Raw genomic sequence first — 24,116 nt, 5'->3', positions numbered from 1 at the left:
TTGAGGCCTTGAGAAAGAGTAGGGAGAAACAAGGAGGAACCCACTTAAAACCTCTGCTCTGCTGAATTAAATCATCCTTCTTTGAAACAGGTCCTGGTTTACGATCCAGTCAAAGGCAGCTCTGGGCTTGGTGTTTGAGTTGTGCAGAGCCCAGAGCTCTTGGCACAGGCTCTGCTGTTTCAGGTACTTGCACCCAGGTTTCAGACTTCTCCCGGACCTGCAGCAAGCCCTAAACCTCCCTGCAGAGTTTTGGGTCTTAATTGGTATGGCAGTTAGAGCTGTTGGCTGGGGACACTTGTTCTGTATGTGTTGGGGATAGAGCTCTGGCCCTGGCAGAGGGCTCTGGCTGATGCTGCAGCCCGGCTGCCTGTGCTCAAGGATCCAACTAGTGGGGTGATGGGATCAGAGCTACCTCCTGGGCCTTTCTGCACAGCTTTGGGCACCCTCCTGGCTGTGATGAGCACCTGGATGGGCATAGCTGAGGACAGCTGTGGGCATGTACATGACCATTACTGTAAAAGAAGGTCCAGAGGCTATGTTTCTAGGGCGTTGTCCTGAAGCCAGCATGTTCAGATAAATGGGAGAAAAGTGGGCTTGACCAAAGCTAAAGCTCCTGTAATCATTGCTTTGAGCAGACAGTGATTCAAAGCAAACCATAGCCAGCTGAAATCCTCTAAAACTCTGTAAACTTGGGGCTCCACCACCTGTCCAGGCCAAGCTGGCTATTGCTCTGGGGAGCAGCAGGCATGGCACACAGCATTCCCACACCATCCTAGGGAGTAAGGAAGATAATTTAGCTCTTGTTCTGAGTAAATTCTCAAAAGAAACAATTTTACAGTAGCAGAAGCAGGAGTAAAGGCCCAAGAGGGCCCTCCAGACCTGTGGAGCTCCTTGCCATACAATGCCACGGTATCCAGAAGGTGCAGAGGTATGTGAGGATGACACGTGCCTAATAACATGAGTATCTGCATTAACAGAGTAGATCTGAACTCTCACACTGAACGTGGTAATTGGGAGCTGATGCTGAGAAGGATCTGCTTTTGGGTCCGCATGTGGCAGGAGAACCCTACTGCCAGGTGTAAGGCGGACTGTAGAGCCGTGGAGTCAGCACTGGGATGCATTCCCAGCCCAGTGGCACACTTCAGCTCCATGCCAGGCAAATGGCTCCCTGCCAGTGGCTCAGTGAAGCAGAGGCTCCACACTGCCATCAGTCCATGAGCGAGGCAAAACTGAATAAACGTTCAGAAAATGGCTTGAAAGGATCTTCCTCCTCTCCCTCCAGCTTTAGTATGAAACTGTGAGCTGCACAGCTCTAGCTTACTTTTCACAGTACCAGAAATACCAGCCTTAAACCCACTGTCTTTCACAGATCTGTTCACTGGCTGCTCTATTTCCTCTCTCATCCCAGGTCTCTCCAGACAGCTTTTTCTTCTGTGTTAGCTTTTGCTTTTTCATTTTTTTTCCTCTTGAAGTCCTCATTCCACTATTTTCTTTTTTCTTACTCTTTCTTTTACTTTGGTATTAGCGTGACACAACCTTTTGTCAGGTGGCTTCAGAGCTCCTGCTCAGGCTGCTGTACTGTTGGCGGAACTCCCATGCCCTGGCTCTCTTAGATGCTGGCCCTGCCTGGCAGCTCTGTGTGCTCCATCCCCAGGCTTGTGGCTAGCAAGTCCTCACACAGCCCTTTTCTAGCTCCATCTTCCGTATCCCTCAAGCACTTCTCGTTTCACAAGCAGCCCTCTCTGTGCAGTCAGTGCTGGGGCCAGCTTGGCTTCCCCGTGAGGACAGCCCTGTGGAAATGCCTCGCGGCCTCATAGCTGGGCATCTTGGGGAGGTGGGGGTGCTTCCAGCTTGCTGTTCTTTCTTCACATCCATCATCAATGGCTGCTGACATCCTCCTCCGCCACGCTCCAACACGGCCCTCTCCCAAGCTGCACTCCTGCCAGCCCTGCAGCACCGGTTGAGGGGAGGAAAAGTAGTATATTATTCCTCCTCAACAAGATAGTCATCTGTGCTCTGAATTCAGAGTCTCTGGTACTCATGGTGGCCTGTGATCGTGTGTGAAGCCAATATATATGGATAGCCCAGCTCAGTCTTCAGTCTATAGGTTAAGTTTGAAATGTTGTGGTTTCATTGTGAGTGTGATTTTGTTGTGGTAAGTCAGCCCAGTTGCAGTTAGCTCACTAAAACATGCAGAAGACTTATCTAGCTATTGTAGCAGCTTCCTCTTTGTACATTAAGTACCTCACTGAATTAAAAAGAACTGTATCATTAACTGTTTGGATTCCAGGTTGTTTATTGGTACTTTTCTTGTGTTCCACCCCCCCTCCTTTTTCTGCATTTACTGTGTTGTTTACTCTCTATTACTTAGGAGAGCTGTTTAATTACAGATCTAAGAGGGAGTTTTCAGTATAAGGGGAATTTGCTATTAACTGAGCTGCTTTGCTCCACAGTGTAATCCTTTCGTGTTTCATGGAGGTGTTCACCCCACGCACACACTCCCCACCCCCAAAAATGAGCCAGGTTGATAAGTAGTGGCTCTCTTCTCATGTAGTTACTGTAGCTGTGTATAATTAATGTAAAGTCAAATGATTTATAGTCTGATTTTTTTGGTTTGAGTTCATAATTTATTCTGCAAAGGAAAGCTTGAGACCTGTCTTTACATGGCAAATATTTATCATCTTGGCTATTTATGCATTGGGAATTAGTGGCTGAGTAATATTTTCAGGCACCCTAATTCCTGTAAGAACCACAGAAATCTGATATCGCTGCATCGCATTTGTCTAACAGGATTTGTTTCTGCTCCGGTCACCAAACTCATGAGTAATTTTCTTTGTTTGTTTGTTTCTGGGGATGCTTCAGCCCTCAGGATTTATATTAGGAAAATTCCTGCTGTTAGGATTCCTCCTCTGCAAAGCCAAAAAATAGGCATGTTGCATGGGTATAAGCCCCAGCTGTTTTAGCTTGATCACTCTGGTAGTGTCTGGGGCTGGCAAGTCCCTGGATGGCTGGAGAGGGCAGGAGGACAGAGCTTGTGGTTGTGGCCCAGGGAAGCCATGGGAAAGCCCCATTTGATCAGGGCAGCATGTTTCTGGGAGGCTCTGAGGGTATTTCCTCAGTCTGGTGGTGGTTCTCGTTGGCATTTCTGCTTGCTGAGCCTTGCAGGTGAGAGCCAGCTTGCTTGTGACCATGGCCATTGAGAGACCCCCAGCATGTCGGTTGCCCCCTGTGAAACAGGCATCCCCCTCCTTTTGCTGGGTCACAACACCAGTCACTCCCTGTCCTGAAGTACAGCTTAGCTTGTCTGCTTGTGGTTGATGGCTGGAGACATGCTGCCTGTGAGGCTGCCTATGCAGCAACAGGACTCCTGCAGAAATGTTTCAGATAAATCCTCCTCCCATTTGTAGCCCAGGTTTTCCTGGGAAGCGTGAATCGGGAATGATGCTCGCAGGGGGCCTGGGATAGGAGGTGTTCACACCCAAGGTATGGACACAGGGTGGCACATAGACCCTAGGGCAGCCCCCTGACTTCCAAAATACTGTTGTCCATTCTGCTGCAATGCTGGTGGTGTGGAGTGGGCTGAGTGAAAGGGTCTCTGTTAAGCTGTGCTCTATAAGAGCTGAATCATCAGGTGGCATAAACCCCTTGTATTCAGTGCAGCTATTTAATGTAGTCTGTATGTTACCTACCACTCGGCCTCTTTCTTGCACTGGACAGAGAAAAAAAGCAAAATCAACCGTAATGTTGCATATGTCTTGTTCTACCCACTTATCTTTAATTCTCATTTTAAGCAATTGATCATGATTAAGATGGATGGATGCCTTGAGAAGCGCTTGGTCATCTAAATGATCTGTTGCTTTGAAGTGGGAGAAAAGCCCCTCTTTGTGCTTTAAGGAAGCAAAGAGACTGCTGAAGATGGGAGATTTCAGTCCCTGTGACTAGCATGAAGTTAACCAGTCAGAGCCCACAGACAATATGTTCTTGTAATGATTCAGGACTATAACCTTAATATTTTTATGCTAGCTGGATAATGTCAGTATTCTGTGTCACAGATCTGTTCCCACAATTACAGTCATTTGAGCAATTTGGAAGGCTTAATTTAGTGACGTTTTTGCACAGCTCAACATCACATACAGAAAATGACAGGATAGGTTTTCCCTAATTTCGTAGAAGTCCGAGTCCTTGCACTGACAAGGCATGTATAAGAACTGCAAGACTGCAGCAGAGACTGGAGTGTGGGTTGTTGTAGTGTTGGCATTTTTACTGATCGGAGAGTAATCTGTAAATTCAACAAAACCTGTAAATAATGTGCAGAGAGAATGCATGATTTTCAGTTCATATCTGTACCTCCCTTCAGGAAGCAGGCAGAAATCTGAGTTTGGTGATAGACTTCAGTGCACTGGACTTAACTGCACAGATGAGCCTTTTCTGGGAGTAGCTTGAACACTGCAGCCTGCTGAAAAGGAGAGTTGCCTTTTCTGGTGCTGGTGTCCAAAGCGGGTTTTAAAGATGTGTGACCTTTACTAGGACCATTCTCACTCCATTTGTCTGTTGCATTTTGTGAGAAAGGCTTTGATTTGCTGTGTGGGAGGTGACAGGAATTTGGGCCGTGTACATAATGTGAAACAGTTTGGGTAAATCTGGTTTTGATGGATCCACCAGTGGAGTGGATAATGTCCATTTACTCCTTCAGTCTGCAGGAATGACAATCAACATGAAATATGGTTGCCGTTATTTTACCAAATATCTTTCTATTATATTTTCTCTTAGATGCTGTAATTTTAAGCACTGTGAGTTGAGAGTTGATAGAGGGACACAGCAGATGCCCCCCTACATATACATATTTTTGTTTTCTTTTTGCAAAGATAGATGTTTTACATTACCTACTGGAAAAAGCTGATTGTGAATTCCTTTCTAGCCACTGCATGTCTAACAGGGTTCTCTGCTGGACAGACTGTTGTGCAGACACAAGTAGAAAACCCCCTTTTGGGGATAGGGTTTTCCCTTTTTGTTCCAGTAACTCTATTTAGGTATTTGAAATAGGCTGTTTTAACCAAAACATGCATGTGTGTGTAGGATGGCAGGGAGCCCTGGCTAAACAGCACAATGCTTCAGACCATGCAAACTCATTTGAGGTTGTTCTGTAATATTGTTATTGTTTGAATCCACTCTTGTTTTAATTTTACAATTGTAAAATGAGCCTGTACTCTTTAGGCACAGTATGAGAAATCAACACCTATGGGAAGGAGACATAAGAGTCTATATGTCATGACAGCTGGATAGCTTGAATGTGAATAGTTTTAAATAGTCCAGTTTATTTGGGACTTACATAATACTTTCCTCCTAGCCATTCCCATTTTCCCTCTGGTCTCTCTCCAAAAGGAGGAGCAGCTCTAATGCACTATTCTTCCAACCCTTTCCTATAGTCTCCTTTTGTTGCAAGTCAAAGCAACTCAGGCTATGGATCATCCATCACACAGGAATTCGAAAACACCAGAGACAAAACCAGTGAGCACATCAAAGGAGAAGCAATCTGTGCACAGATGCATGGCTCGAGCAGGCGGGCCTGGGTCCACTGTCTTGTTCTGCTGTCCCAGCCAGCCATTCCGCCTGCCCCTAGAGATGCAAAGTTAACCGGCCGGAGCATGTGTGAGCGTGGCCCCTGCTGAAAGGAGAACCAGAGATGTACTGATGCTTCGATGGTGGTTGGTGGGGATATTATTTTAAGCATGGGGGCTATACTGCGGGACGCATGTGCTTAGGCTGTGTGTCTAGCCTGGAGCCAATGTGGTGAGTAAGGAACAGACCTGCTCCAGTGCTGTGTTGGCCATCTGAAAAAATGCTCAAAACAAGTTTACTTGGCCAATTGTTTAATTAAGGGAGAGAAAAGCAGTTCCTGAAACTGAGGGAGATGGTGAATGCTCTGCTTCCTCGCGCATTTTTATTACTGAGTCATGAGCTCACTATGATAAGAGAAGTTTTTATTGTGGAAACTCTGACACAGCTTGTATCTTTAGGGGTGGGACGTAATGCTCTTAAAGTAGCTGACAGATTGGACTCGAGCAAAGACCTGTCTGGAGGAGGCTGGCAGTGTCCTGTTAGAGTTGTTGCTACTCTTCTGACACAAGTGATAAACTTTCACTCCACTGTACTTGGCGAAGGCACACTGTGTAAACATGTCATGGCATGGTACTTCATTGCTGCCAAACTCTCCTGAACAATGTGCTGGCTAAATGAGGAGGGGTGGGAGGTGGAATGATGTGTCCCTGGGGCTGCAGGGCAGAGGTGGGTTGAGAACCTCACCTCCTGTCTACCCAGCCTCATCTTCTGAGTGTCCCTGCAGGCATCAGCAGGCAGGGGCAAGGATCATCTTTACATCAAAGAAAGCAGAAATGGCAGTTGCCCCCTGGCACATCCTGTGTTTTGTTTTTGTCTTTCAGCATATTTCTGTTTCCTGATGACAGCCCTGGGTGTGACGGCTGGTGCACATCGCCTGTGGAGCCACCGTTCCTACAAAGCCAAGCTGCCTTTGCGGATCTTTCTGGCTGCAGCTAACTCCATGGCTTTCCAGGTGGGGTTGTGGTTGCCTGTCCAGATTCTTGGCCTCCAGGCAGCTTTCTCTCCTGTGAAGGGATGCCCTCAGCTTAGAGACAGCAAAAGGGGAAAAAAAAATACTGGGAGAAAGACATTTGCTGATAACACACTGCTGGCTCAGGGGTGCAGAGGCCCTCTCACCACCCACTGTCTAGTATGCATTAGATAGTCCAGGAGCAATAATTACTTAAGGACCAAGTTGAACCTGCCCAGATCAGGGGCTCAGCACCCCAGCAGCCTATCTGCGGCACAGGTTGGGCCCCACACTTCACAGGACAACATGGAAACTTTTGTAAGGGCCAACTGGATGCAAATATGTCTGCGTAATCAAGTCTATTTGTCCATCCAGGCAGTTGGAGATTTTGACATGCCCAGAAAGGAGAGCAGGCATCCTTTCACAATCTTAATTTATCTCTGTTTTATGCAGCGTTTTTCACCAGTAAAATTCAAATACATTTGCAAAGAAGCATGTTACTAGCTCTGTACTTACTGATAGGCAATCTTAGACCTCAGAAATGTTTGTGTAACACACAGCTGGTGGTAGGAGTTAGCCCAGAACCAGGATCTTACTGGTGTGAATTTAGTTACTCTTTTGGCTGTTCAAAATAGAGGTATGAACCTGTACTAACATTAAACTTACCGAGCTTGGCTGCCATAACCCCTTGTGGCACCAAGTACCACGTGTGTGTTGTGCCTTGAGTTTTCAGCTTTTTCCCTTCAGTCCGTTTGATTGACTTCTCGTTCATGTACCTTGACAGAGGATTAAAAGAGTCCTTTTATCCACTTCTGTACTGTTCATTTATCATCTTTGATTTATCTTTTTTTTTAAGGTGGAAAGAATTAATCTTGTTAAACCCTCTAGACATTACAAAGAGCACAATGCTTTTGCTTGGATGTGTGAATGTATCCATGTTGACTATAACCTTCCTTTACTCTGAGACATATTCCAGCTGCTTTGTGCAGCTCGGTTCCTTGCAGAGCTTTACAAGCCCTTTGTTCAACGTGTTAAACAGCTCTTTTGAGTTTTGAGAACCCCCTGATACTGTCCTCCTGTTTTACAGCCAATCTTATCTTTCATAAGTAATTTAAATGAATGTGTCGAGCTGGTTGCAGTGAGCCTGCACATTGGGGTTTCATTGCGTTCTGCTCCCTTGTTGCTCTGGATTTTGCTCTCAGCTGTTTTGGCCTCATCACTGCTTTTGGCTCTGAACATGGTGTGATTCTGAGGCAGGGAAGTACTTCAAACTAGCTTCAAGCCACCTTTGTGCCCTTCATATTGGAAAGAAAATGAAAGGCCAAATCACCCACTCTAAGTTTTAAGTAGTCTGAAGCTTACTCCTAATTACCATGACATCCATTGCCTGCTAAAGGCTGTTTTCACCACCACAAGCAGACTGAATGAGTTTTCAGGTCCCTCTCCCTCATGTAGGCTTTGGGAGGAAGAGGCAGCCTTGGAGATACCTACAGCATGCTTGGATGCTGAATATTGAGGAAATATTCAGACTTCTTGAAGGGCAGGGGAAATTCTGCTGAAGAGTTTTAACTTGATGCTGCATGGGCTGTGACATGCTGTACTTCTGAAATACCATCAGGTGCAGCCATTTTTGCCCTCTTGCCTGGTGATTGGAGCATACTGAACTGTGTTTCCTCTCTTTATCTAGAGTGAAGCTCTCACAATTTTGAAAGACTGTGCTTTTTGCTGTCACATGTCTGTTTCAGAAATAGGTAATACCTGGCTTATGTCTACTTGATCTCCTAGTTGTTTAAGTTTCAGTATCTCAGTTGGGATGCGCCGGTGTCTTTGCTAACTGCGTTGTACTGTTGCTCCTGGCCATCTCTGTGAAACAAACTGCATTCCTCAGCTGAGGTTGTGCTGTGAGCGTTTGCACACAGCAACAGTGGTTGTATGGAAATTTGTGTCAGCACACTGAAGTTGTTACATAGCCCAACTTGTTGTCAAATTTCAGTCTGCAGGTTTAGTAAGAGACCTGCTTATGAAACCTCATGTTTGCATCACTGTGACAGCATGATGCTGTCGCTTTGTGCTTTGGAAGGGACTTCACTCCTGTGTTTACCTGAAACTTGATCAAGAGTGATGTGTTCGTGAAAAATGGTTGCTATTAAAATGCTTGGAGCATATTTACATGTGCTACGCTCCAGTTCTTGGTGTATTTATTGCCAACAGTTCTGGCCTTTGGCCTTTATTTCCTCTTAGCCTTTGTGGTTTTTAATTAGATGCAATTCAGTTGTTTCACAACTTCCTAACCCTTTCATCTGGGGAATCGTGTTTTTTGCCAGCCCTACAGGTGTTTGCTGTGGTATGAAAAGCCAAGTTAATTTCTCACGGTATCATTGCTTTGACCTAGTTATCTGCTGTCCCACAAATAATTTTATCAATTGCTCTTATTACAAACTCATCAGTAGTTTCACTTGAAAAATTATTTCTTGTTAAGAAAGAGAACCTTTCCTAGGTGTGCTTCTTGCATAACCCTGTTTTATTTTTAAATGACTTAATCTTGGCATTTTCCAGTCTTCTGGATATTCCCGCTGAAGCCACTTGAAGCAGTGTAGAGGCTTTCATTCCCTTTGATTTCTCTGCAGGAAAAAAATAAGATGACAGCAAGGTGAAGATCTCCCTGTGTTCTCACTGAGGAGTTTGGTGACTTCCTTTGCTTCACTCAGTTTACTTTGTTCTCTTGTGCAATGGGATAGTTAAGGTGTGACATACTGGAGTGCTGGTAAGGGGCTGATCTTTACTGCTTCCTCTCAATGGCTTAGATGAGTCCATGCTGCAGAAAAATGTTCCCCTCATCTCCAGCCCACTCCCAGCGTCACTGTGGCCATGGTGTGACAACAGTACAGCACTGAGCACAACTGAGTGCAGTAGAGCTGAGATCTTTCCAGGGCTTTTGTTCTTCGCTTGTCCCTTGTGGGCTCTTGCGGACAGAGAGCATCTTTGCAATGCTGAAATTGGACACAGAGGTATTTGAGCTGGATTCTTTAGCTGCTCTTTACAGTTGGTCCTGGAGTCCCCTTAGCAGCACAGGTGGCCTCAGTGCTTTCTCTCTAATGTTGGCAGCTGAAAGACAAATGATTTCTGTGGTGCTTTCAGCATAGGGCTTTTGTCTCATGAAATATAGGTATATACAGTTGTCATTAGCCTGGGCTTACTGTGTCCTGCAGTATATTCAGCGCCATGATGGCTGTTGCACTGCGGTTACTTCACAGACACCGCGAATAGTTTGCTCAGTTCTGCTGGGAGCAAAGCTGCTGTGGTTGTGGGTGCTACTGCTGTTCCTAAGAGTAATCCAAGCCCTTCCTTCCTTTGAGTATTACTGCTTGGGTACCTCCCTGGCTGTGCAAAGGTGGAAATAGCACAAGAAAGTACACTCCACTCAGCAATCTCTATTAAAGTTCACACTGTTGTGGATCTAGGCATTAACTAACATTTCTATGTTTTGGTGCTGGTGTTGAGCAATTCAATTCATAGATGAGTGTGTGGCCTGAGTTTTGCAAGTGTTGTACATGCTTAAAATGCCCTGCCCTAACAGCTTGGCACAACTGCAAGAGTCACCAGTTTAGTCCAATACCCAGTGCATCCTGCAGAGCAAACTGGGAGGCTGAAATCCCTTATGGCTGAGTAAACTCAAAATATCACTTTACAGATCCAAGTCTGAAATTGCGGTCCATCCCTTCCTCCCTGCAATCCACATAAGCCCATTTACAGCCACAAGGTATTTCAGTGACCCATATCTGCTGATAGCTTGAGCAGAGACAGGACTGAACTTGCTTTTTATCTGATCTGGATCCAATGCTGAGCTGATATTTGGGTCTGAGACTTTTATTCCAGCCTGGCTGAAATTGCAAGACTTCCCATAAAATAAACACATCTCCTTTGATATCTTAACCATACAATTATAGAATGGTTTGTGTTGGAAGGGACCTTAAAGATCATCTAGTTCCAACCCCCCTGCCGTGGGCAGGGATACCTTCCACTAGCTCAGGTGATCAGGTTGTTCAAAGCCTCATCCAACCTGGCCTTAAACACTTCCAGGGAGGGGGCATCCACAGTTTCTCTGGGCAACCTGTTCCAGTGTCTCACCACCCTCACAGTAAGGAATTTCTTCCTAATACCTAATCTAAATCTACCCTCTTCCAGTTTAAAACCACTGCCTCTCGTCCTATCACTACGTTCCCTGATAAAGAGTCCCTCCCCATCTTTCCTGTAGGCCCCCTTTAAGTACTGGAAGGCTGTGCTCTTTTACACATCCCTGCAGACAGAGCAGTAATTTAAATGGAGGTGCCAGTTTTACTGTGGAAGACGCATCCCTCCAAAAGGCTGAGCAAGTTCAGCTCCTGTTCAGATCAGGATAAGGTACGTGTAGTGTTCTACAAGCTCTGTCCCATTTTCAGTGCTGTGTTTGTGCCTGGAGGATGTCACCAGCCGCAACCAGCTTAGAAAAAGAATGCCAGAACTGAGTGCCTCTGCACAGTAGTGCCCTGAAAATAAATATGCAAGCTCCCCCATGGCAGGGTCATAAAATAACAATGTAAACATGTATGTACCTGTTCCTCCAGCCCAGTGTCCACCCTCAGACAGTGAACACCCAGGGAAGACACGGGACCAGGGCAACCTGATGATGGTAACTCCCAAGAGGCTGTTGGCTTCCAGCTGTCTCCAGCCCTGGGACGTGTCCAATCTGTGTCACCAGTTCCCAGAGCGTGTCCCATTCTGTGTGGGCACTGACAGGAGCAGCGTGATGGGCTGGCTATCTGCAAAGCTGGGGTCCCTCGGGATGTCTCTAGTTGATAACCTTTTTTGAGGAGCATCAGAGAGAGGCTTGTTGCTGTTACTGTGTGGGGAAGGAGCTGGAGGTCGTACCACTGGAGCAGCGCCCAGCCTCTCTCCTCTCACCCCGCCATGCTTTCTATGCAGAATGACATCTATGAGTGGAGCAGAGACCACCGTGTGCACCACAAGTACTCGGAAACGGATGCGGACCCACATAATGCCCGCCGCGGCTTCTTCTTCTCCCACATCGGCTGGCTGTTTGTGCGCAAGCACCGGGACGTCATAGAGAAGGGGAGGAAACTGGATTTCAGTGACCTGCTGGACGACCCTGTCGTCAGGTTCCAAAGAAAGTAAGTGGGAGCTCTGGGCCCTCATGTGAGGTGGGGTGTAGAGGTCCCTCTGCCTGGTTGTCTAGTTGCAGCTTATTCCTTACTTTTATCTTTCCCTTTTGTCCTCCAAGATATCCCTGCCACCTTGATTGCAGGCATCAGGACTGCCGTCCCTCTGGCCCCCACTATTGCCACGTGGTTGATGCTTGCTGACTGTCCTTGCATGCTCTGCTGCACAAGCAGTGAGCCCTGTCCTTATCCCTCTGCTTTTCCAAAAAGCCAGGGCTGACTGTGAAAACAGCCACAGCAGAAGTTGCTGGGATCTTGGCCTTCTCCTTTGATCATTGGAGCAAATTCTGTAATCACTGCCTTAATGCAGAAGTGCACATTTCACTCTGCAAACTCATCTTTGACACCTCTGGGCAAGCGCTTCCTCTCCCAAGACTGTAATTCTTCACAGGATTAATTATCTCCCTTGAGAATTAGTACAGACCTAGTTCAGTTTGCTACACACTCTGAGAGGTGGGAATTGAATAACATGCTTTGTCCTCTATGTGAGTACCTGTATTTTAGGTACAAGAAGACTGTCTCTGCCTGCAAGCATTTGGTCCAGGTACTTCGGCAAACCACATAAGCTTATTTCTGAGTGTTTTATGGGTGAGGGGAGCAGTCAGTTGAGTCCAGAAATCAGTTTCTTTTTTGCATTAGAGAAATCCGTGCACTAGCAGAATTACCCCTGCATTGGAAGAGCCCCAGGGATGAGAAATTCACTGCCCTCCGCGTATTGTTGCTTCTACTGGTTCCTCAGTCAGCAGTGCCTGTTTGCAAGGGCTCCCTTGCAGTTTGCTGCAGCTCCTCTTGGTTGTGTTATTACCTTTTCCAAGACAACAGCATCCCACGAGAAGCAGGCTCTACTGCTTTGGTTATGCTGCAAATGTTGTGTAGTGAAGTATGTTTTCTGCAGGTAAGTTATATCTTAGCAAATGTCTCTGCTCTGGATTTGAATTTAGGACTTTGGAGTTTAACTTCCCTTATGTGGGAAGAAGTCAGGTTTCTCCTTTCTATAAGGTTGAAGTGTTGGTTGTTTTTTTTTTTTGAGAGCATGGAAAACCCAGCAGGTCAGATCAGTAAGAATCGTAATAAACCCTTCTTTGCCACATTTTGTTTTAAGTCCAGATTGTTAGCTTTGCTGAATTTAGTGGTGCTGGTGAGCATGGTTCTGGTGAGCTGTGGATGAGGTACCACTCAATCAGTTTAAAACCACATCACTTCAGCTGAAATCACAGTACTGCTCCAGGCATGACTGACAGCAAAATTTACCCTCTATGAATAATGGAGCAATAATCCTGCATGTGATGTGAAAGAGAGGCTCACAGGTGAAGTGTCTTCGTGATTAAGTTTTCATGTGGTAAAAGCAGTGCTGTTCCCCAAGCATGTGTTGAGGCATTGGTTCCTCTGAACTCCAGGTAAGGAGGTTTCTCATTCCAGGGTGGATGTTTCAGTCAAAGGGAGACAGAGAAAACGTAGTCGAGTGCTCATTTGGATGTGAGATCTCATGTCTTCATCAAAGACTTCAGTCTGGGCTTCTTGCATCTCACAGAATGGTTTTAATTGGTGCCTGATAAGCTGTTTTCATATTTTGTTTTATTTTCCTGGAGTGGGAGGGGCTTTGAACTTCGAAGGAGTTTTCTGGACTGGAAAATATTTTTCTCCTCCAGCTCTACTTAAATCCTGGCCTTGAATTGATGAGGTTTGCAAACCTTATCCACAGCCTGGTTCAGAAGTCAGTCAGATGAGTGGAAAATTATCTGTTATCTTTGGTGCAGTGAAGAATGGGGACTGTTTCCTTTGGAGAGCCTTGGCTCAGGTAAGTGAAGGTAGAGTTCTGAGAGAGCCAAGGAGATGCTCTCTCTTCACCATGGTTGGTGTTTCAGAGCTGCACATCTCCTTCTGGAGCCCGGTGTGTGAGGCACAACCTCCAAACAACAAAAAATATCAAACAGAACTTGCAGGGCAAGAGGCTAACTTATTTCATATGCAAGATGCTCAAAACTAGCTGGTGTGTTATAGATGAGAACTATGTTCATGGAAACTTCCTTCCTTCCAGAAATACTGCTACTATTAACATTTTTCCAATCCTCTGTGGGTTTTAATTGAAAATTGTTTGTTTGTTTTTGTCAAACCAAATTGACAGTTCTTCTTGTCTGAAAAACTTTCAGCAAATGGAAAGTTTTAATAACTATTTAATAAATCCAAACTCTGTTCTTCCTCGTCCTTCCAGAAAACTCAACAAAAGCAGCAGTCTATTTTAAAGCTGTCATATGGCACAAATAAGATGGTTCTTACTTTGCATTTCTTTTCTTTCTGCACCCTTCAAAATCCTGTCACCTCAGCCTGCTGCTCCAGTTTCATGTGGCAGTTTGCTTTGATTATGATATCCCAGGATCACTGTGGGCTGTAGTAAATTTGGGCTCCAGGGAGGTGGAAGGGCTCAACAGGGAAGATGGGGGCCTTGTTTCCTCTTGAGCTCAGGACACACTGTAGGTGGCTCCCAAGCTGCACTGTCTTGCTGCTCTCCGCTTCTGAGCACCGTTAGCCTGTTCTCCATTTAGAGTCATTTATTTCCTATCTCACTTTTGGCTTTGCCTCCCCACTTCTTGCTGACCTTCTCCCTTTCTCCACTTGCCTCAGATTAATTCCTCCAGCATGATTTTTCTTTGTTTCTCCTGCTATGGTCTCTGCTCTTCACCTCTGTGCTCCCTGTGTCGTAAACTTTCTCTTCCCTGCCTTGCCTGGCGTGTGGCTTTAGCGGTACTATAAATCTTTCCTGTTTGTTCTCAGACCATTCAGCTTCCTCCCTCCCCATTTTGCACTGCACACTGATTTTGTCCAATGTAGGGAGGAGTGGCAGGGCTTGTGCCAGTCAGTGGGCTGGGAGAGCAGCAGTAATCCTGGCCCCCAGGCCAAGATGCATCTTTCTCCTCACCTTTGGTGGGGTACCTGTGGTCTCTTGGCAGCTGCTTTGGATCTGTGCTGCTGTTGAAAGTCATGCAGCAGCAGTGGTATAGAAGGGAGCTGTGCCTGCCCTGTGCTGGAGGTTCCCTTCTGATCTAAGCACGGGGGAAGTCTTTGCCGGCTCTTAGCAGTGAACATGTTTCCGACACAGCTCTGCCAATGCCATGCCAAGCCCTGGCCTTTTCCAGTCCCAGAGCTGGACCCTATGTGCAGGGTGTGCAGCCAACTCTGCGCTTCCCAAGGTTTAAAGGTGCTCAACTTGGGAGCTTTGCTCTGGGACTGGGTCTCAGCTGTTCAGCTCCAGTATTACCTGCTGCTTCGGGGTTTTGGATTGTCTTGGCATTTTGAATTACACTTGGAAAAATTGTGGATGTCTCAAATGTTCCCTGCTGCCCCAGTTATGGGGCCAGCCCAGGTTATGCCAGGGGTTTCTTGGCAGAGTTGTGTCTCCAGAGATGTAACCCCACTTCACCCCAGCTGTCATTCCCACCACAGCAATGGTATTCTTTTCTTTCCCTGCAGGTATTACAAGAGTTCGGTTGTGCTGATGTGCTTTGTGATCCCTACCTTTGTGCCGTGGTACCTCTGGGGCGAGAGTCTGTGGAATGCCTACTTCCTTGCCTCCATCCTCCGGTACACTATCTCCCTCAACGTCACCTGGCTGGTCAACAGTGCCGCTCACATGTATGGCAACCGCCCTTACGACAAGTATATCAGCCCCAGGCAGAACACCTTTGTCACTCTGGGAGCCATTGGTAAGTGCTGTAGCCCTGGGTAGAGCTTTGCAAACTCAGAGTGACATCCCGTCCTGTTTCACCCTGGTTGGGGCTTTGGGCACCTGCAACTGGACACCACTTGGAGCCAGGGCTTGGAGGAGGCTGGAGCTTGTGCAACCTAGAGGAAGGCTCCCTTGTTCTACTGATGGTGCCCACATTGAAATAATGCCATGTAGTCTCTGGGCAGAGATGTGTTCAGAGTAGCAATCCTCTCTTCTCTCTTCTGGGGACAGCACAGCAGAAGTAAGTGACTCTGCTTCTTACTCAGTTGTGCATCTCCCCTCTTGAAGCACTTATCGTTTTTCTTCCCTGAGTGTAAGGGGTGGGACATGCCCCTTCCTACTGGGGAGGAAAGCCCAAAGCACTGAAATGGATTCCGTTACGGGTCTGCCCCAGAGGTCTCCCATAGCCAGGGATGGAGCATAACCTGCACTGGATTCGGGACTTGGGAAACATGCGTTGGCATGTCCTACCCAAGCGTGTTCCTAAATTCATAAATGTGCTGGCCATGTGGTCTTTAAACTCCCTCTCTGTTTTTCAGGTGAGGGTTTCCACAACTACCACCACACCTTCCCATTTGACTACTCAGCCAGCGAGCTGGGCCTGAAGTTCAACCCCACTACCTGGTTTATTGACTTCATGTTTTGGTTGGGGTTGGTCACTGACCGCAAGCAGGCTCCAAAGGAGATGATCCAAGCTCGCAAGGAAAGGACTGGAGATGGCAGTGCTTGAAAAGTAACGCTTCGCTGTGCCAGCACTGTTGTACATGTGGGTAGGTGGGTGTGTGCGCACCCCTGTGCCTGTGGTGGATTTATTTTCCTCTGGGTAAAATTAGTTTTTTCAGATCAGTTGGGCCAAATTAATTCCCCAGGAACAGATTTGGCCCCAGCTTTTTTTCCTTATTAGCTGTCTAAAGTCCAAACTGCAGACTAATAAGTGTAAAAATGTTATATATTATTTAATATTATAGTTAAACAGGAGAGAGATTTGATTTTAGTCACTGTAGTTCATGTCTGAAATACACTGGAATTTGCTTGTTCATGGTAAATGTTGGCAGGTTGGAGGAACTAACTATCCTTTCCAAGTGCAGTTAGGGGAGACTTTTGTTTCTACTATTAATCAAATATGCTTTTGAGATGCATCTCTCAGAGGGGATGGGGCAGGGCCCAGTGTGCTGTTTCAACTGCAGACTAATGGAAAGGACAGTAACAGCACCGATGAAAAACAGGATGTCCAAGGGGAAAAATGGGCCTAAATTGTTAGCCGTTAGTTTGAAAACCTGCTTTCTTCTTTTTGTTAGCCCTGTTAGCCAGCCCAGTGCGCTGCTGTCTTTGCTAAGTATGAAAAACCATTTATTGCTGAGCAGGCTTTTGTGTTGAAGATTAGTCTCTATACACGCCAAAATACCAACTGATGCTATGTTGAGGTGATTCCTTTGTTGTTGCATATACATTGTAATTTGTAAAGGTATAGAGCTCAACCATGTGTTAAGCCAGATAAAGCTTCGGTTTCAATGTTTGGAGACCTAAGTTATATTCTAATTGGTCATGGCCATCGATGCATGCATATTTTAGCTCCTTTTGCACAAGAGACCTCTTAATTTCTTTTTCTGCCTTTGACTAGCGGGTCTTAGAAAACTGACCTTTATCTAAGTCAGGGTCTCTACTAACATTTCAGCTGCATGCAACATCCATTGGTTTCTGAGCAAAATATAAAGACTGTAGCTTATGTAGATATGTAGCTTCTGAATTTTAACAGTTGCCTTGTTTAAAAACAAAACAAAAGCTTAAAAAGAGCATGTGGAATTAATGGGACATATAGCCCTTTGTGTTAGATATTAGCCAGTGCAGGAGAGAGGCTTTGTACTGTCAACACTGGAGCACTTTTGGAGATAGAGGGCGTGATTTTCATTTATAAAGAGGGTCACCACCTTGCCCCTTGGAGAGGTAGTTTCTGTTTCCCAGTTGCACAGCCCCACGCCCTGGGCAAGGCAAGGATCTTGAAATAACTGAGACTCAGGCCCAGATTATTTTCAGGAAAGATGTAGAACTGGAAAAAAAAATTAAAATGGTTTCTTTTTTGTTCTGTTTCTAGGTTTTGTTTTTTGTTTTTTTTTAATTGATGCCATATAATATAAAAGAATTGTCTTTATTCTGTACTTCATCCAGCAGGTGTTTTAACAGTGTTACTTTGCCATTAATGATGTGTAAACTCTTGAGTGATTTACAATAAACAGTTATGAGTTAGACTGGCTGCTGTTTTATTTTGAAACATCTCCCAAAGCGAAGGGCTTTGTGCATCACTCATCAGAATTACAGCAGTGTTTCACTTGGTGTTTCCAGCTATTCACTTGGTGCCATGTTTCCAAAATACCTACCCCCTCAGCATTTCTGGTTTCCTCGTCAGTGGAAGAGGAGTGTTGTCAAATGGAAGGGCATCAAGAGATTTGATTACTTCGGGCTTAGTGGCCAAGCTGATAGAGGGGAAAATGAAAATTCAAGCTGACATAAGCTTGAAAGGAGACCGTGGCAAGTTCTTGCATGTGAAAATCCTACTTTAATAGCAAAATATCAGTCCAACATGATTGCAGGACAACACTTTGACCAAAAATGTTAAGTATTTTGTTTAGATTTTGCTGTAAGTTCTACTTGTTTCTGCTGAGATGTGCCTGAAGACCTGGGTGTGCCAGAAATTGTATCTTGATGTGCATTCATCTGGAGTCAGGGCCATTTGACAGACATGGGAATTACATGCACGTGAATAGGAGATGTCTCCCCACCACCCCCTACAGTGCCTGCAGGAGGGGGTGGAAACAGTCTCCCAGAGCTGGGAGCTTTCCGACCTGCTGGTTAGAAAGATAGCGTTGTTGCTTTCTTCTTCACAGGCAGTTGGAGAGTGGCAAAAATAATTGTGAACCTGCCTTCAAAATTATGCAGGCGATGGGTTTGGACTTGATGTTTGAGTGCAGGAGCGAAGCTGGGAAGATGTGCAAATGCCTGATCTTACTGGTGCTCCCATAACTTCGTTTGTGCAATTTCCTGGCTGGAGGACTGCAGTGAATGCACTTTACAGGCACTTGGATGCACATCGTCCTGTTGATCTTTATCATACTTTACATCCTTTTTTTTTCCCCCCCCTTCTTTTGTACTGCTGTTACTTGGACCTGCAGAGAGGTACATGCTGTTCTGAACCTGTCTGACTACCTGAAATAACAAGGTAATTTCCACTCCCCCCGCCCCCCCCCCCCCCAGTATAAGACTTCAGCAGCAACAGCAGTTCCAGTGGGATTCAGGGATCTCAGATTTTGAAACCATTGGCAAGTTACCCATGGTTTTGAAAAACTGAAAGTAAAGAAACATCATTCAGAAAAGGAAAAGCTCCTCCATCAAATGTCTTATCTTGGAGCTTGCACTACCTGAATTCCTATTTCTGTAGATGAACTTCTCCATGTGGTGGAGTTGAACAAAAAATGTCAGTTAGGCTTTGCAGGAAAACTAGATTTTTGAAGAGAATGCCTTGAATTTTGGTAAAACAAGGAATACTTCTATGCATTTCCTTTTTTGCTTATTGGTTTTGATTTTTTTTTGCGTGTTTGTTTTGAATTTTTTGCTTGTTTGTTTTGATTTTTGTTTTGGAAATAATTTTGGCCATGTTCTCTAGTGTGGCCTCTCCTTCCTCAAGAAGACATAGGGTCTCTGGGAGGCAGGAAGGGCCCCAGCTGCCTCCCAGGACAGCTGCTGGATCCACCTGCAGCTGCATGCAGTGACCCATGGAAGCTGTGGAGCCTTGGTAAGGTGAGTACTGAGGCATGAGCTACACTCATTTCTGTGGACTTTGGCACCTCTCCTGCTGATCTGGTAGTCAAGGACCCTGCTAGTGCTTTCTGAGCAGCGTGAAAGTGTTGAGGGACTGCTGGTTGATGGGTGGCTGGCTGTAGGCTGGCCTAAACCAAGGATACAGTGACTTTCAAACTTCTAAGACCGGATGGTCTGACAGTGCCTCATCTTCTGTTGTCTCTAATTCTGTTCTTGGCACATTGAACCGTCTGGAATAACACCATGTAGGACTGAAAACAAGAGGTATTCGTATGCTGTCCTGTGTAGTGTTGCGTGCACTGAGTGTTTCCAGGCTCTCAGCTTTGGCATACAGCGGGGACTGGATCTTTTTTACTTTTTTTCCCAGAACCAGTGGGGCCCTTAGGAAATGCAGTGTTGGCTCAGGAGCCGTGTGCTCCTTCCACAGCAGAACCTTCTGTCATGGGGTGGCTCAAGGAAACACTATGCCTGCCCTGGGACTTGGCACAATTGCTAAAGGAGGATTTCGACTGTAACTTACACCATGTGCTTGGCTATGCAGATATTGATGAAACCCCATCAGGGGTGTGTACAAACACAACTGTCAGGGTGTGGACCAAGGCCAAGGTTGTGGTAGCTGACTACAGAGGAGCTTTTAGGCTCCATCGAACCCCATCTCTGCTGCAGTCAGGCGCACAGGCGGAGCTGTGTTAGCGTAATCCCCCGGAGTGGGAGGCAAGCATGAGCAAAACCTGCTGGCTCTGGAGTTTCACCTCGAGAAAGGGGCTGTGGTGAGAGAGTGAGTGCTTGCACTGAAGAAATGCATCAGGGTTCGCAGTCCCAGAAGACCAGAAATTTCCTGCACCATCTCCTGCCCAGCAGTCCCACTGCTGTGCTCAGGAAAGCTGGTGGCAGTCCTGCTCTGTGCCATCGGGCCAGGTGCTGTGCCAGGGTCCTGCATGGCAGCACCAAAACTTCACTTAGCCCTTTGGCACTTGAATGCAGAGCTTTAGCATGGGGGCCTAGGGTGGGAAAAGGGTGCGTGGTCAGCCCTGGGCTGGTCACCATATCCCTGAGCCAGTTTAAAAATACCTGGTGAAAGTGGGGGGATTGCTGAGGGAGGTGCAGGGATGCAGAGGAGGCTGCTTGGGGCATCAGAGGTGGATTTCTGCCCACTCCCTCCAGTGGCTCTTCTGTTTCCTTGTAACCCTGGGTGACATCTGCATCCCCATATCCCTCTGCAGCTTGAAAGTGCGAGGTGACTGCTGTCCTCTGGCTGGCGTTGATAATTTTTCAGGTGCAGAAATCGGCAGCCAGAACATGGCTTTCTGGAAATAAGCCCAGCAAACGGGAAATGCAGCCTGACTTCAGGTATCACATCGAGCTGTTGGAGTGGGAGGCTCCCAAGAAAAAAAAAAAGTCTTCTGAAAGGTGGCCTGTGTCCATGTGACCCTCGGAATCCATGCCAGGCTGGAAACATGGTGACAGACCTACAGGCTCTGGTCAGCCGATGTTTGGGGTATTTGCAGCTAGGAGAGCTCTCAGTTTGGAGGGATTTTTAACGGTTGATGATGTATCAGCTCCAAGACTGTGGCCCCACAGGCATGGCCAGGCTGAACTTATATTACCTCTGTATCTTTGCTCCGGACTGTTTTGTAGCTGTACCCTTATATAAAAGGATCTCAGGAAGTTATGGGGCTCCTTTTCACCACCTTCTCGGGCACTTCTGAGAATCAAGGTGCACTTTCCCTTAAGAACTTCTTTTAAAAGAAGAACAAAAAGAAAAACCGAAAGCAGAGCCCAGTGGGAAAAGAGACATATGCTAACACATGCCCACGTGCCCCAGCTCCCACAATGGCTCTGGCTCAGTGGTGCCCAGCCTGGGACCTGAAACCTCTGGCATCCAGGGCGCACACCCAGCAATGCCAGCCCCACTAGACATGGGGAATAGGGGGAAAAAACCCAAAACCCCTGAAACCTAGCAAAGTGCTGAGTTTGCGGAGGAGTCGGGGTGTCCCTGCATGGGCAGAGCTGCTCACTGGATGGTTTGGAGAATTTTGCTGTTTAAATCATCCCTTGCACATGGGGTGCACTGTGTTTACTGAGTGCATCTCCTGCTGTCCTGCTTCCTGGAGAGTTAAACCCTGATTTAGGCTTTTTCTGAGATAATGATAGCAGAATTCCCACCCTGGTTTTGTGAATCTGCAGCCACCTGACCCTGGCAGGCCCATCCAGCTGCTCTGTGCCCTGGCTGCCACCATACTTATCCCATCCTGCTGGCTTTGGTACAGCCATAGCAAGTCCCAGGGAGGTGAATGGTTTGCAGCCTCGTGCCAGGAGCTGTGCTGCTGCCCCCTCACTTCCTGCACCAGCCATGGCCAAACCAGGGTTAAAGCCAAAGGGGCAGGGAGCAAAGGTATGGCCCCAGAGCAAGTAAAGGTGGGCCTCTGCCCCACACCAGCTGCATCTGTGAAGATAAATCCGCTGCCCAAGAGAAGCAAAGCCTGCAAGCAGGACCAAAAAAAAAATATCCCCTTTTGTGGGCCTTGGAAGATGCCTGGGAGAAAAGCTCTAGTGAGTGGCATGGATAACTGTAGGTGAAACAGTGCCTACCATCTCTGCACGGTAACGCCTAACCTCAGTATTAACTAGGGGTACTAAATTTTCCTGGCTGACATAATTCCATTAGAGTTTATAGCATAATAATAGGAAACAATTATTTTACTAAACCTCATTATTCTTAAAAAAAAAAGTCTTTTTTTTACAGCATTTTCTCTGCTTTGTATAGGACTGTCCTCCTGCCAGGCCAGAACACGTGCCTGTTGGGGCCGGGGCACACCAGCACGCAGCTCTTATCTGCACACATTGACACTTCAAGGTTTCCTCCCCAGAGTTCGGACCCTGTCTGTCTTGCGGGCACGTCCTGTTTATCCCATGTATTTGTCATCACAGCAGTAATTTTTTTGTTTCTCTCTTTATGGAAAAAGTTTTGAAATTTTGTATCCATTTTTTCCATTTCCTCCATTTCCCTTCCTACCATTTAAATGGTGTCACTTTCTTGCAGCAAGATGGAGTGAGTCACTTCAATTTGCTGCTCCAGTCCCAAATCCAGGTGAATTTTTCTCAGTTGGGATCATGTGGGTGAGTTGGGAAGAGGGAGCGCTTCATCTTGGAGGGCTGGGATCTGGGGATATTTCTTAGGGTGAAAGAGAGCACTTTGCAGGTGACTGCCTCTCCAGCAAATCCTGAGCACACCTGTTAATGCCAAGCGAAGGGCGTGCATGCTCAGATGGCATCTGTTTAGCAGCAGGGCATTTGGAGAAATGAAGTCTATCACAATATTTAAAAAGCTGGATAAAGGAACAGATGGCTTTGGTGAGAGATGATCTGGCTAATGAAATGAGGGTTAACACTGAAACTGAGAAACAGTTGCTTAGGCACTGTATTTAGCCTATGCATCAGGGTATGGAGCAGCTCCGATGGCTGCTGCTGAGCGATCGATGGCCCCTTTTCCCTGCTGCTCCTGTTTCTGGGTGGGCGACGTTCCTTATCAGGCCTTGCTCTGGCTTTGGAGCAGAAAGGAGCAGGACAAGAAAACCAGGTGGTAAATCTATTTTCAGAAGATATATATTTCCCAGGAATTAACGCAAACTCAAAGCAATTCCCTTTTCCATTTTCCTTGCCTCCGTGTACCTGTTTCCACCCAAAGAAACAGCCCAGTAAAACCATAGCCAGTCTTCAGTGGTAGTATCACCCTGGGGAGGACTACAATTAGAGGGGAACAAGGTTGTTTTGTTTCTTCCTGAGCTGCAAGTGAGGTCTGCAATTGCAGGGGTTAGCTCTGCGGTAGTCCTCTCTTTTACATGAAAAATAAAATACCTCTGAGGCCTGATCGTGCTACTTGATGTCAGGACACAGGGGCTCAGCCTTCCTACTTCTCTGTTGCTGGAAGAAAGCTCAGTTCAGTCCCCGTGAAGAGCACTGACGTGGTGAAATTTGGACAGGGAACATGCACGTGTTGTAAGGCATTGGTGGGAGGAAATATTAATTAACAGACAGGAAAGCAAAGCCATAATTTTGAACGTGTGCTTGCATTGGAGCAGGTCCCTTTTCTGGGCCAGGCGAATTGCCAGGCAGATCCCCAGTTGGTCTCAGTGGCCCAGCAAGAAAACCCAGTGAGGAGAAGGCAGGAGAAGTCATGCGCTGCTCACAGTGTCCCAGCAGTGTTGTCATGTCTGTGCACCAGCATTATTGCAATTGTGTCTTCGAAGACATGGGCTGAGCAGGGAGGGGCAACAGTGTCAGCCTCTGGCACATCCACCCCTGGAAAAGCCAGGTGTAACCTCAAACAACATGGGGGAACGTACTTGTGGCTACTTGTCTTTGCCAAAGTAGTGTTGGTGGAGATGTGGGAGGAAAGACTTTCCACAGGTCAAGGTGAGCTTGCAGCAGGCTTTGGGATGTGCAGTGTTACTGCAAGGGATGCATTATTGTGGGATGCAGTTCAAAAGCAACACGCCCACATGCCCTACCTCCCTACCTACCTTTGCACCTGCACACCTCTTGGCGGGTGGATGCTGCAGGCCAAGGTTCGTGGGAGAGGGGCTGCTCCTCCTGTGGGACTCGTGTCCTATGAAGAAAGGATTGTAGGAAATATCCCCGTGGGCCCACGTAACACCACCTCTTGACAGCTGGTGCCTCCCTGCACCTCTGTTGTGTCCTGGACCGGGTGGGCTCCAGCACACACTTGCTGTCCTCAGGTTGTGCCCTTTTTTTTTAATTTGTGAGAGATCTTTGGTGGGCCTGTCAGCATCAT

The 24,116-nt window shown here is 46.7% G+C and overlaps 1 protein-coding gene across 1 annotated transcript in view; it reads left to right on the top strand.

The window, feature by feature from the left end:
- Positions 1–17,746, top strand: part of SCD5 (stearoyl-CoA desaturase 5) — a 33,927-nt gene extending 16,181 nt beyond the window's left edge. Inside the window, exons 2-5 of the mRNA XM_072861606.1 lie at positions 6,441–6,571; positions 11,531–11,736; positions 15,253–15,485; positions 16,048–17,746. Coding sequence (XP_072717707.1) covers positions 6,441–6,571; positions 11,531–11,736; positions 15,253–15,485; positions 16,048–16,238 — 761 coding nt within the window. The 3' untranslated portion in view covers positions 16,239–17,746. The remainder of the gene's footprint in view (positions 1–6,440; positions 6,572–11,530; positions 11,737–15,252; positions 15,486–16,047) is intronic.
- Positions 17,747–24,116: the final 6,370 nt, after the last annotated feature.

This window comes from Ciconia boyciana, chromosome 5, assembly GCF_034638445.1.
Source record: "Ciconia boyciana chromosome 5, ASM3463844v1, whole genome shotgun sequence".
Lineage (NCBI taxonomy): Eukaryota > Metazoa > Chordata > Aves > Ciconiiformes > Ciconiidae > Ciconia > Ciconia boyciana.
This window is presented reverse-complemented; position numbering and strand designations above follow the sequence as displayed.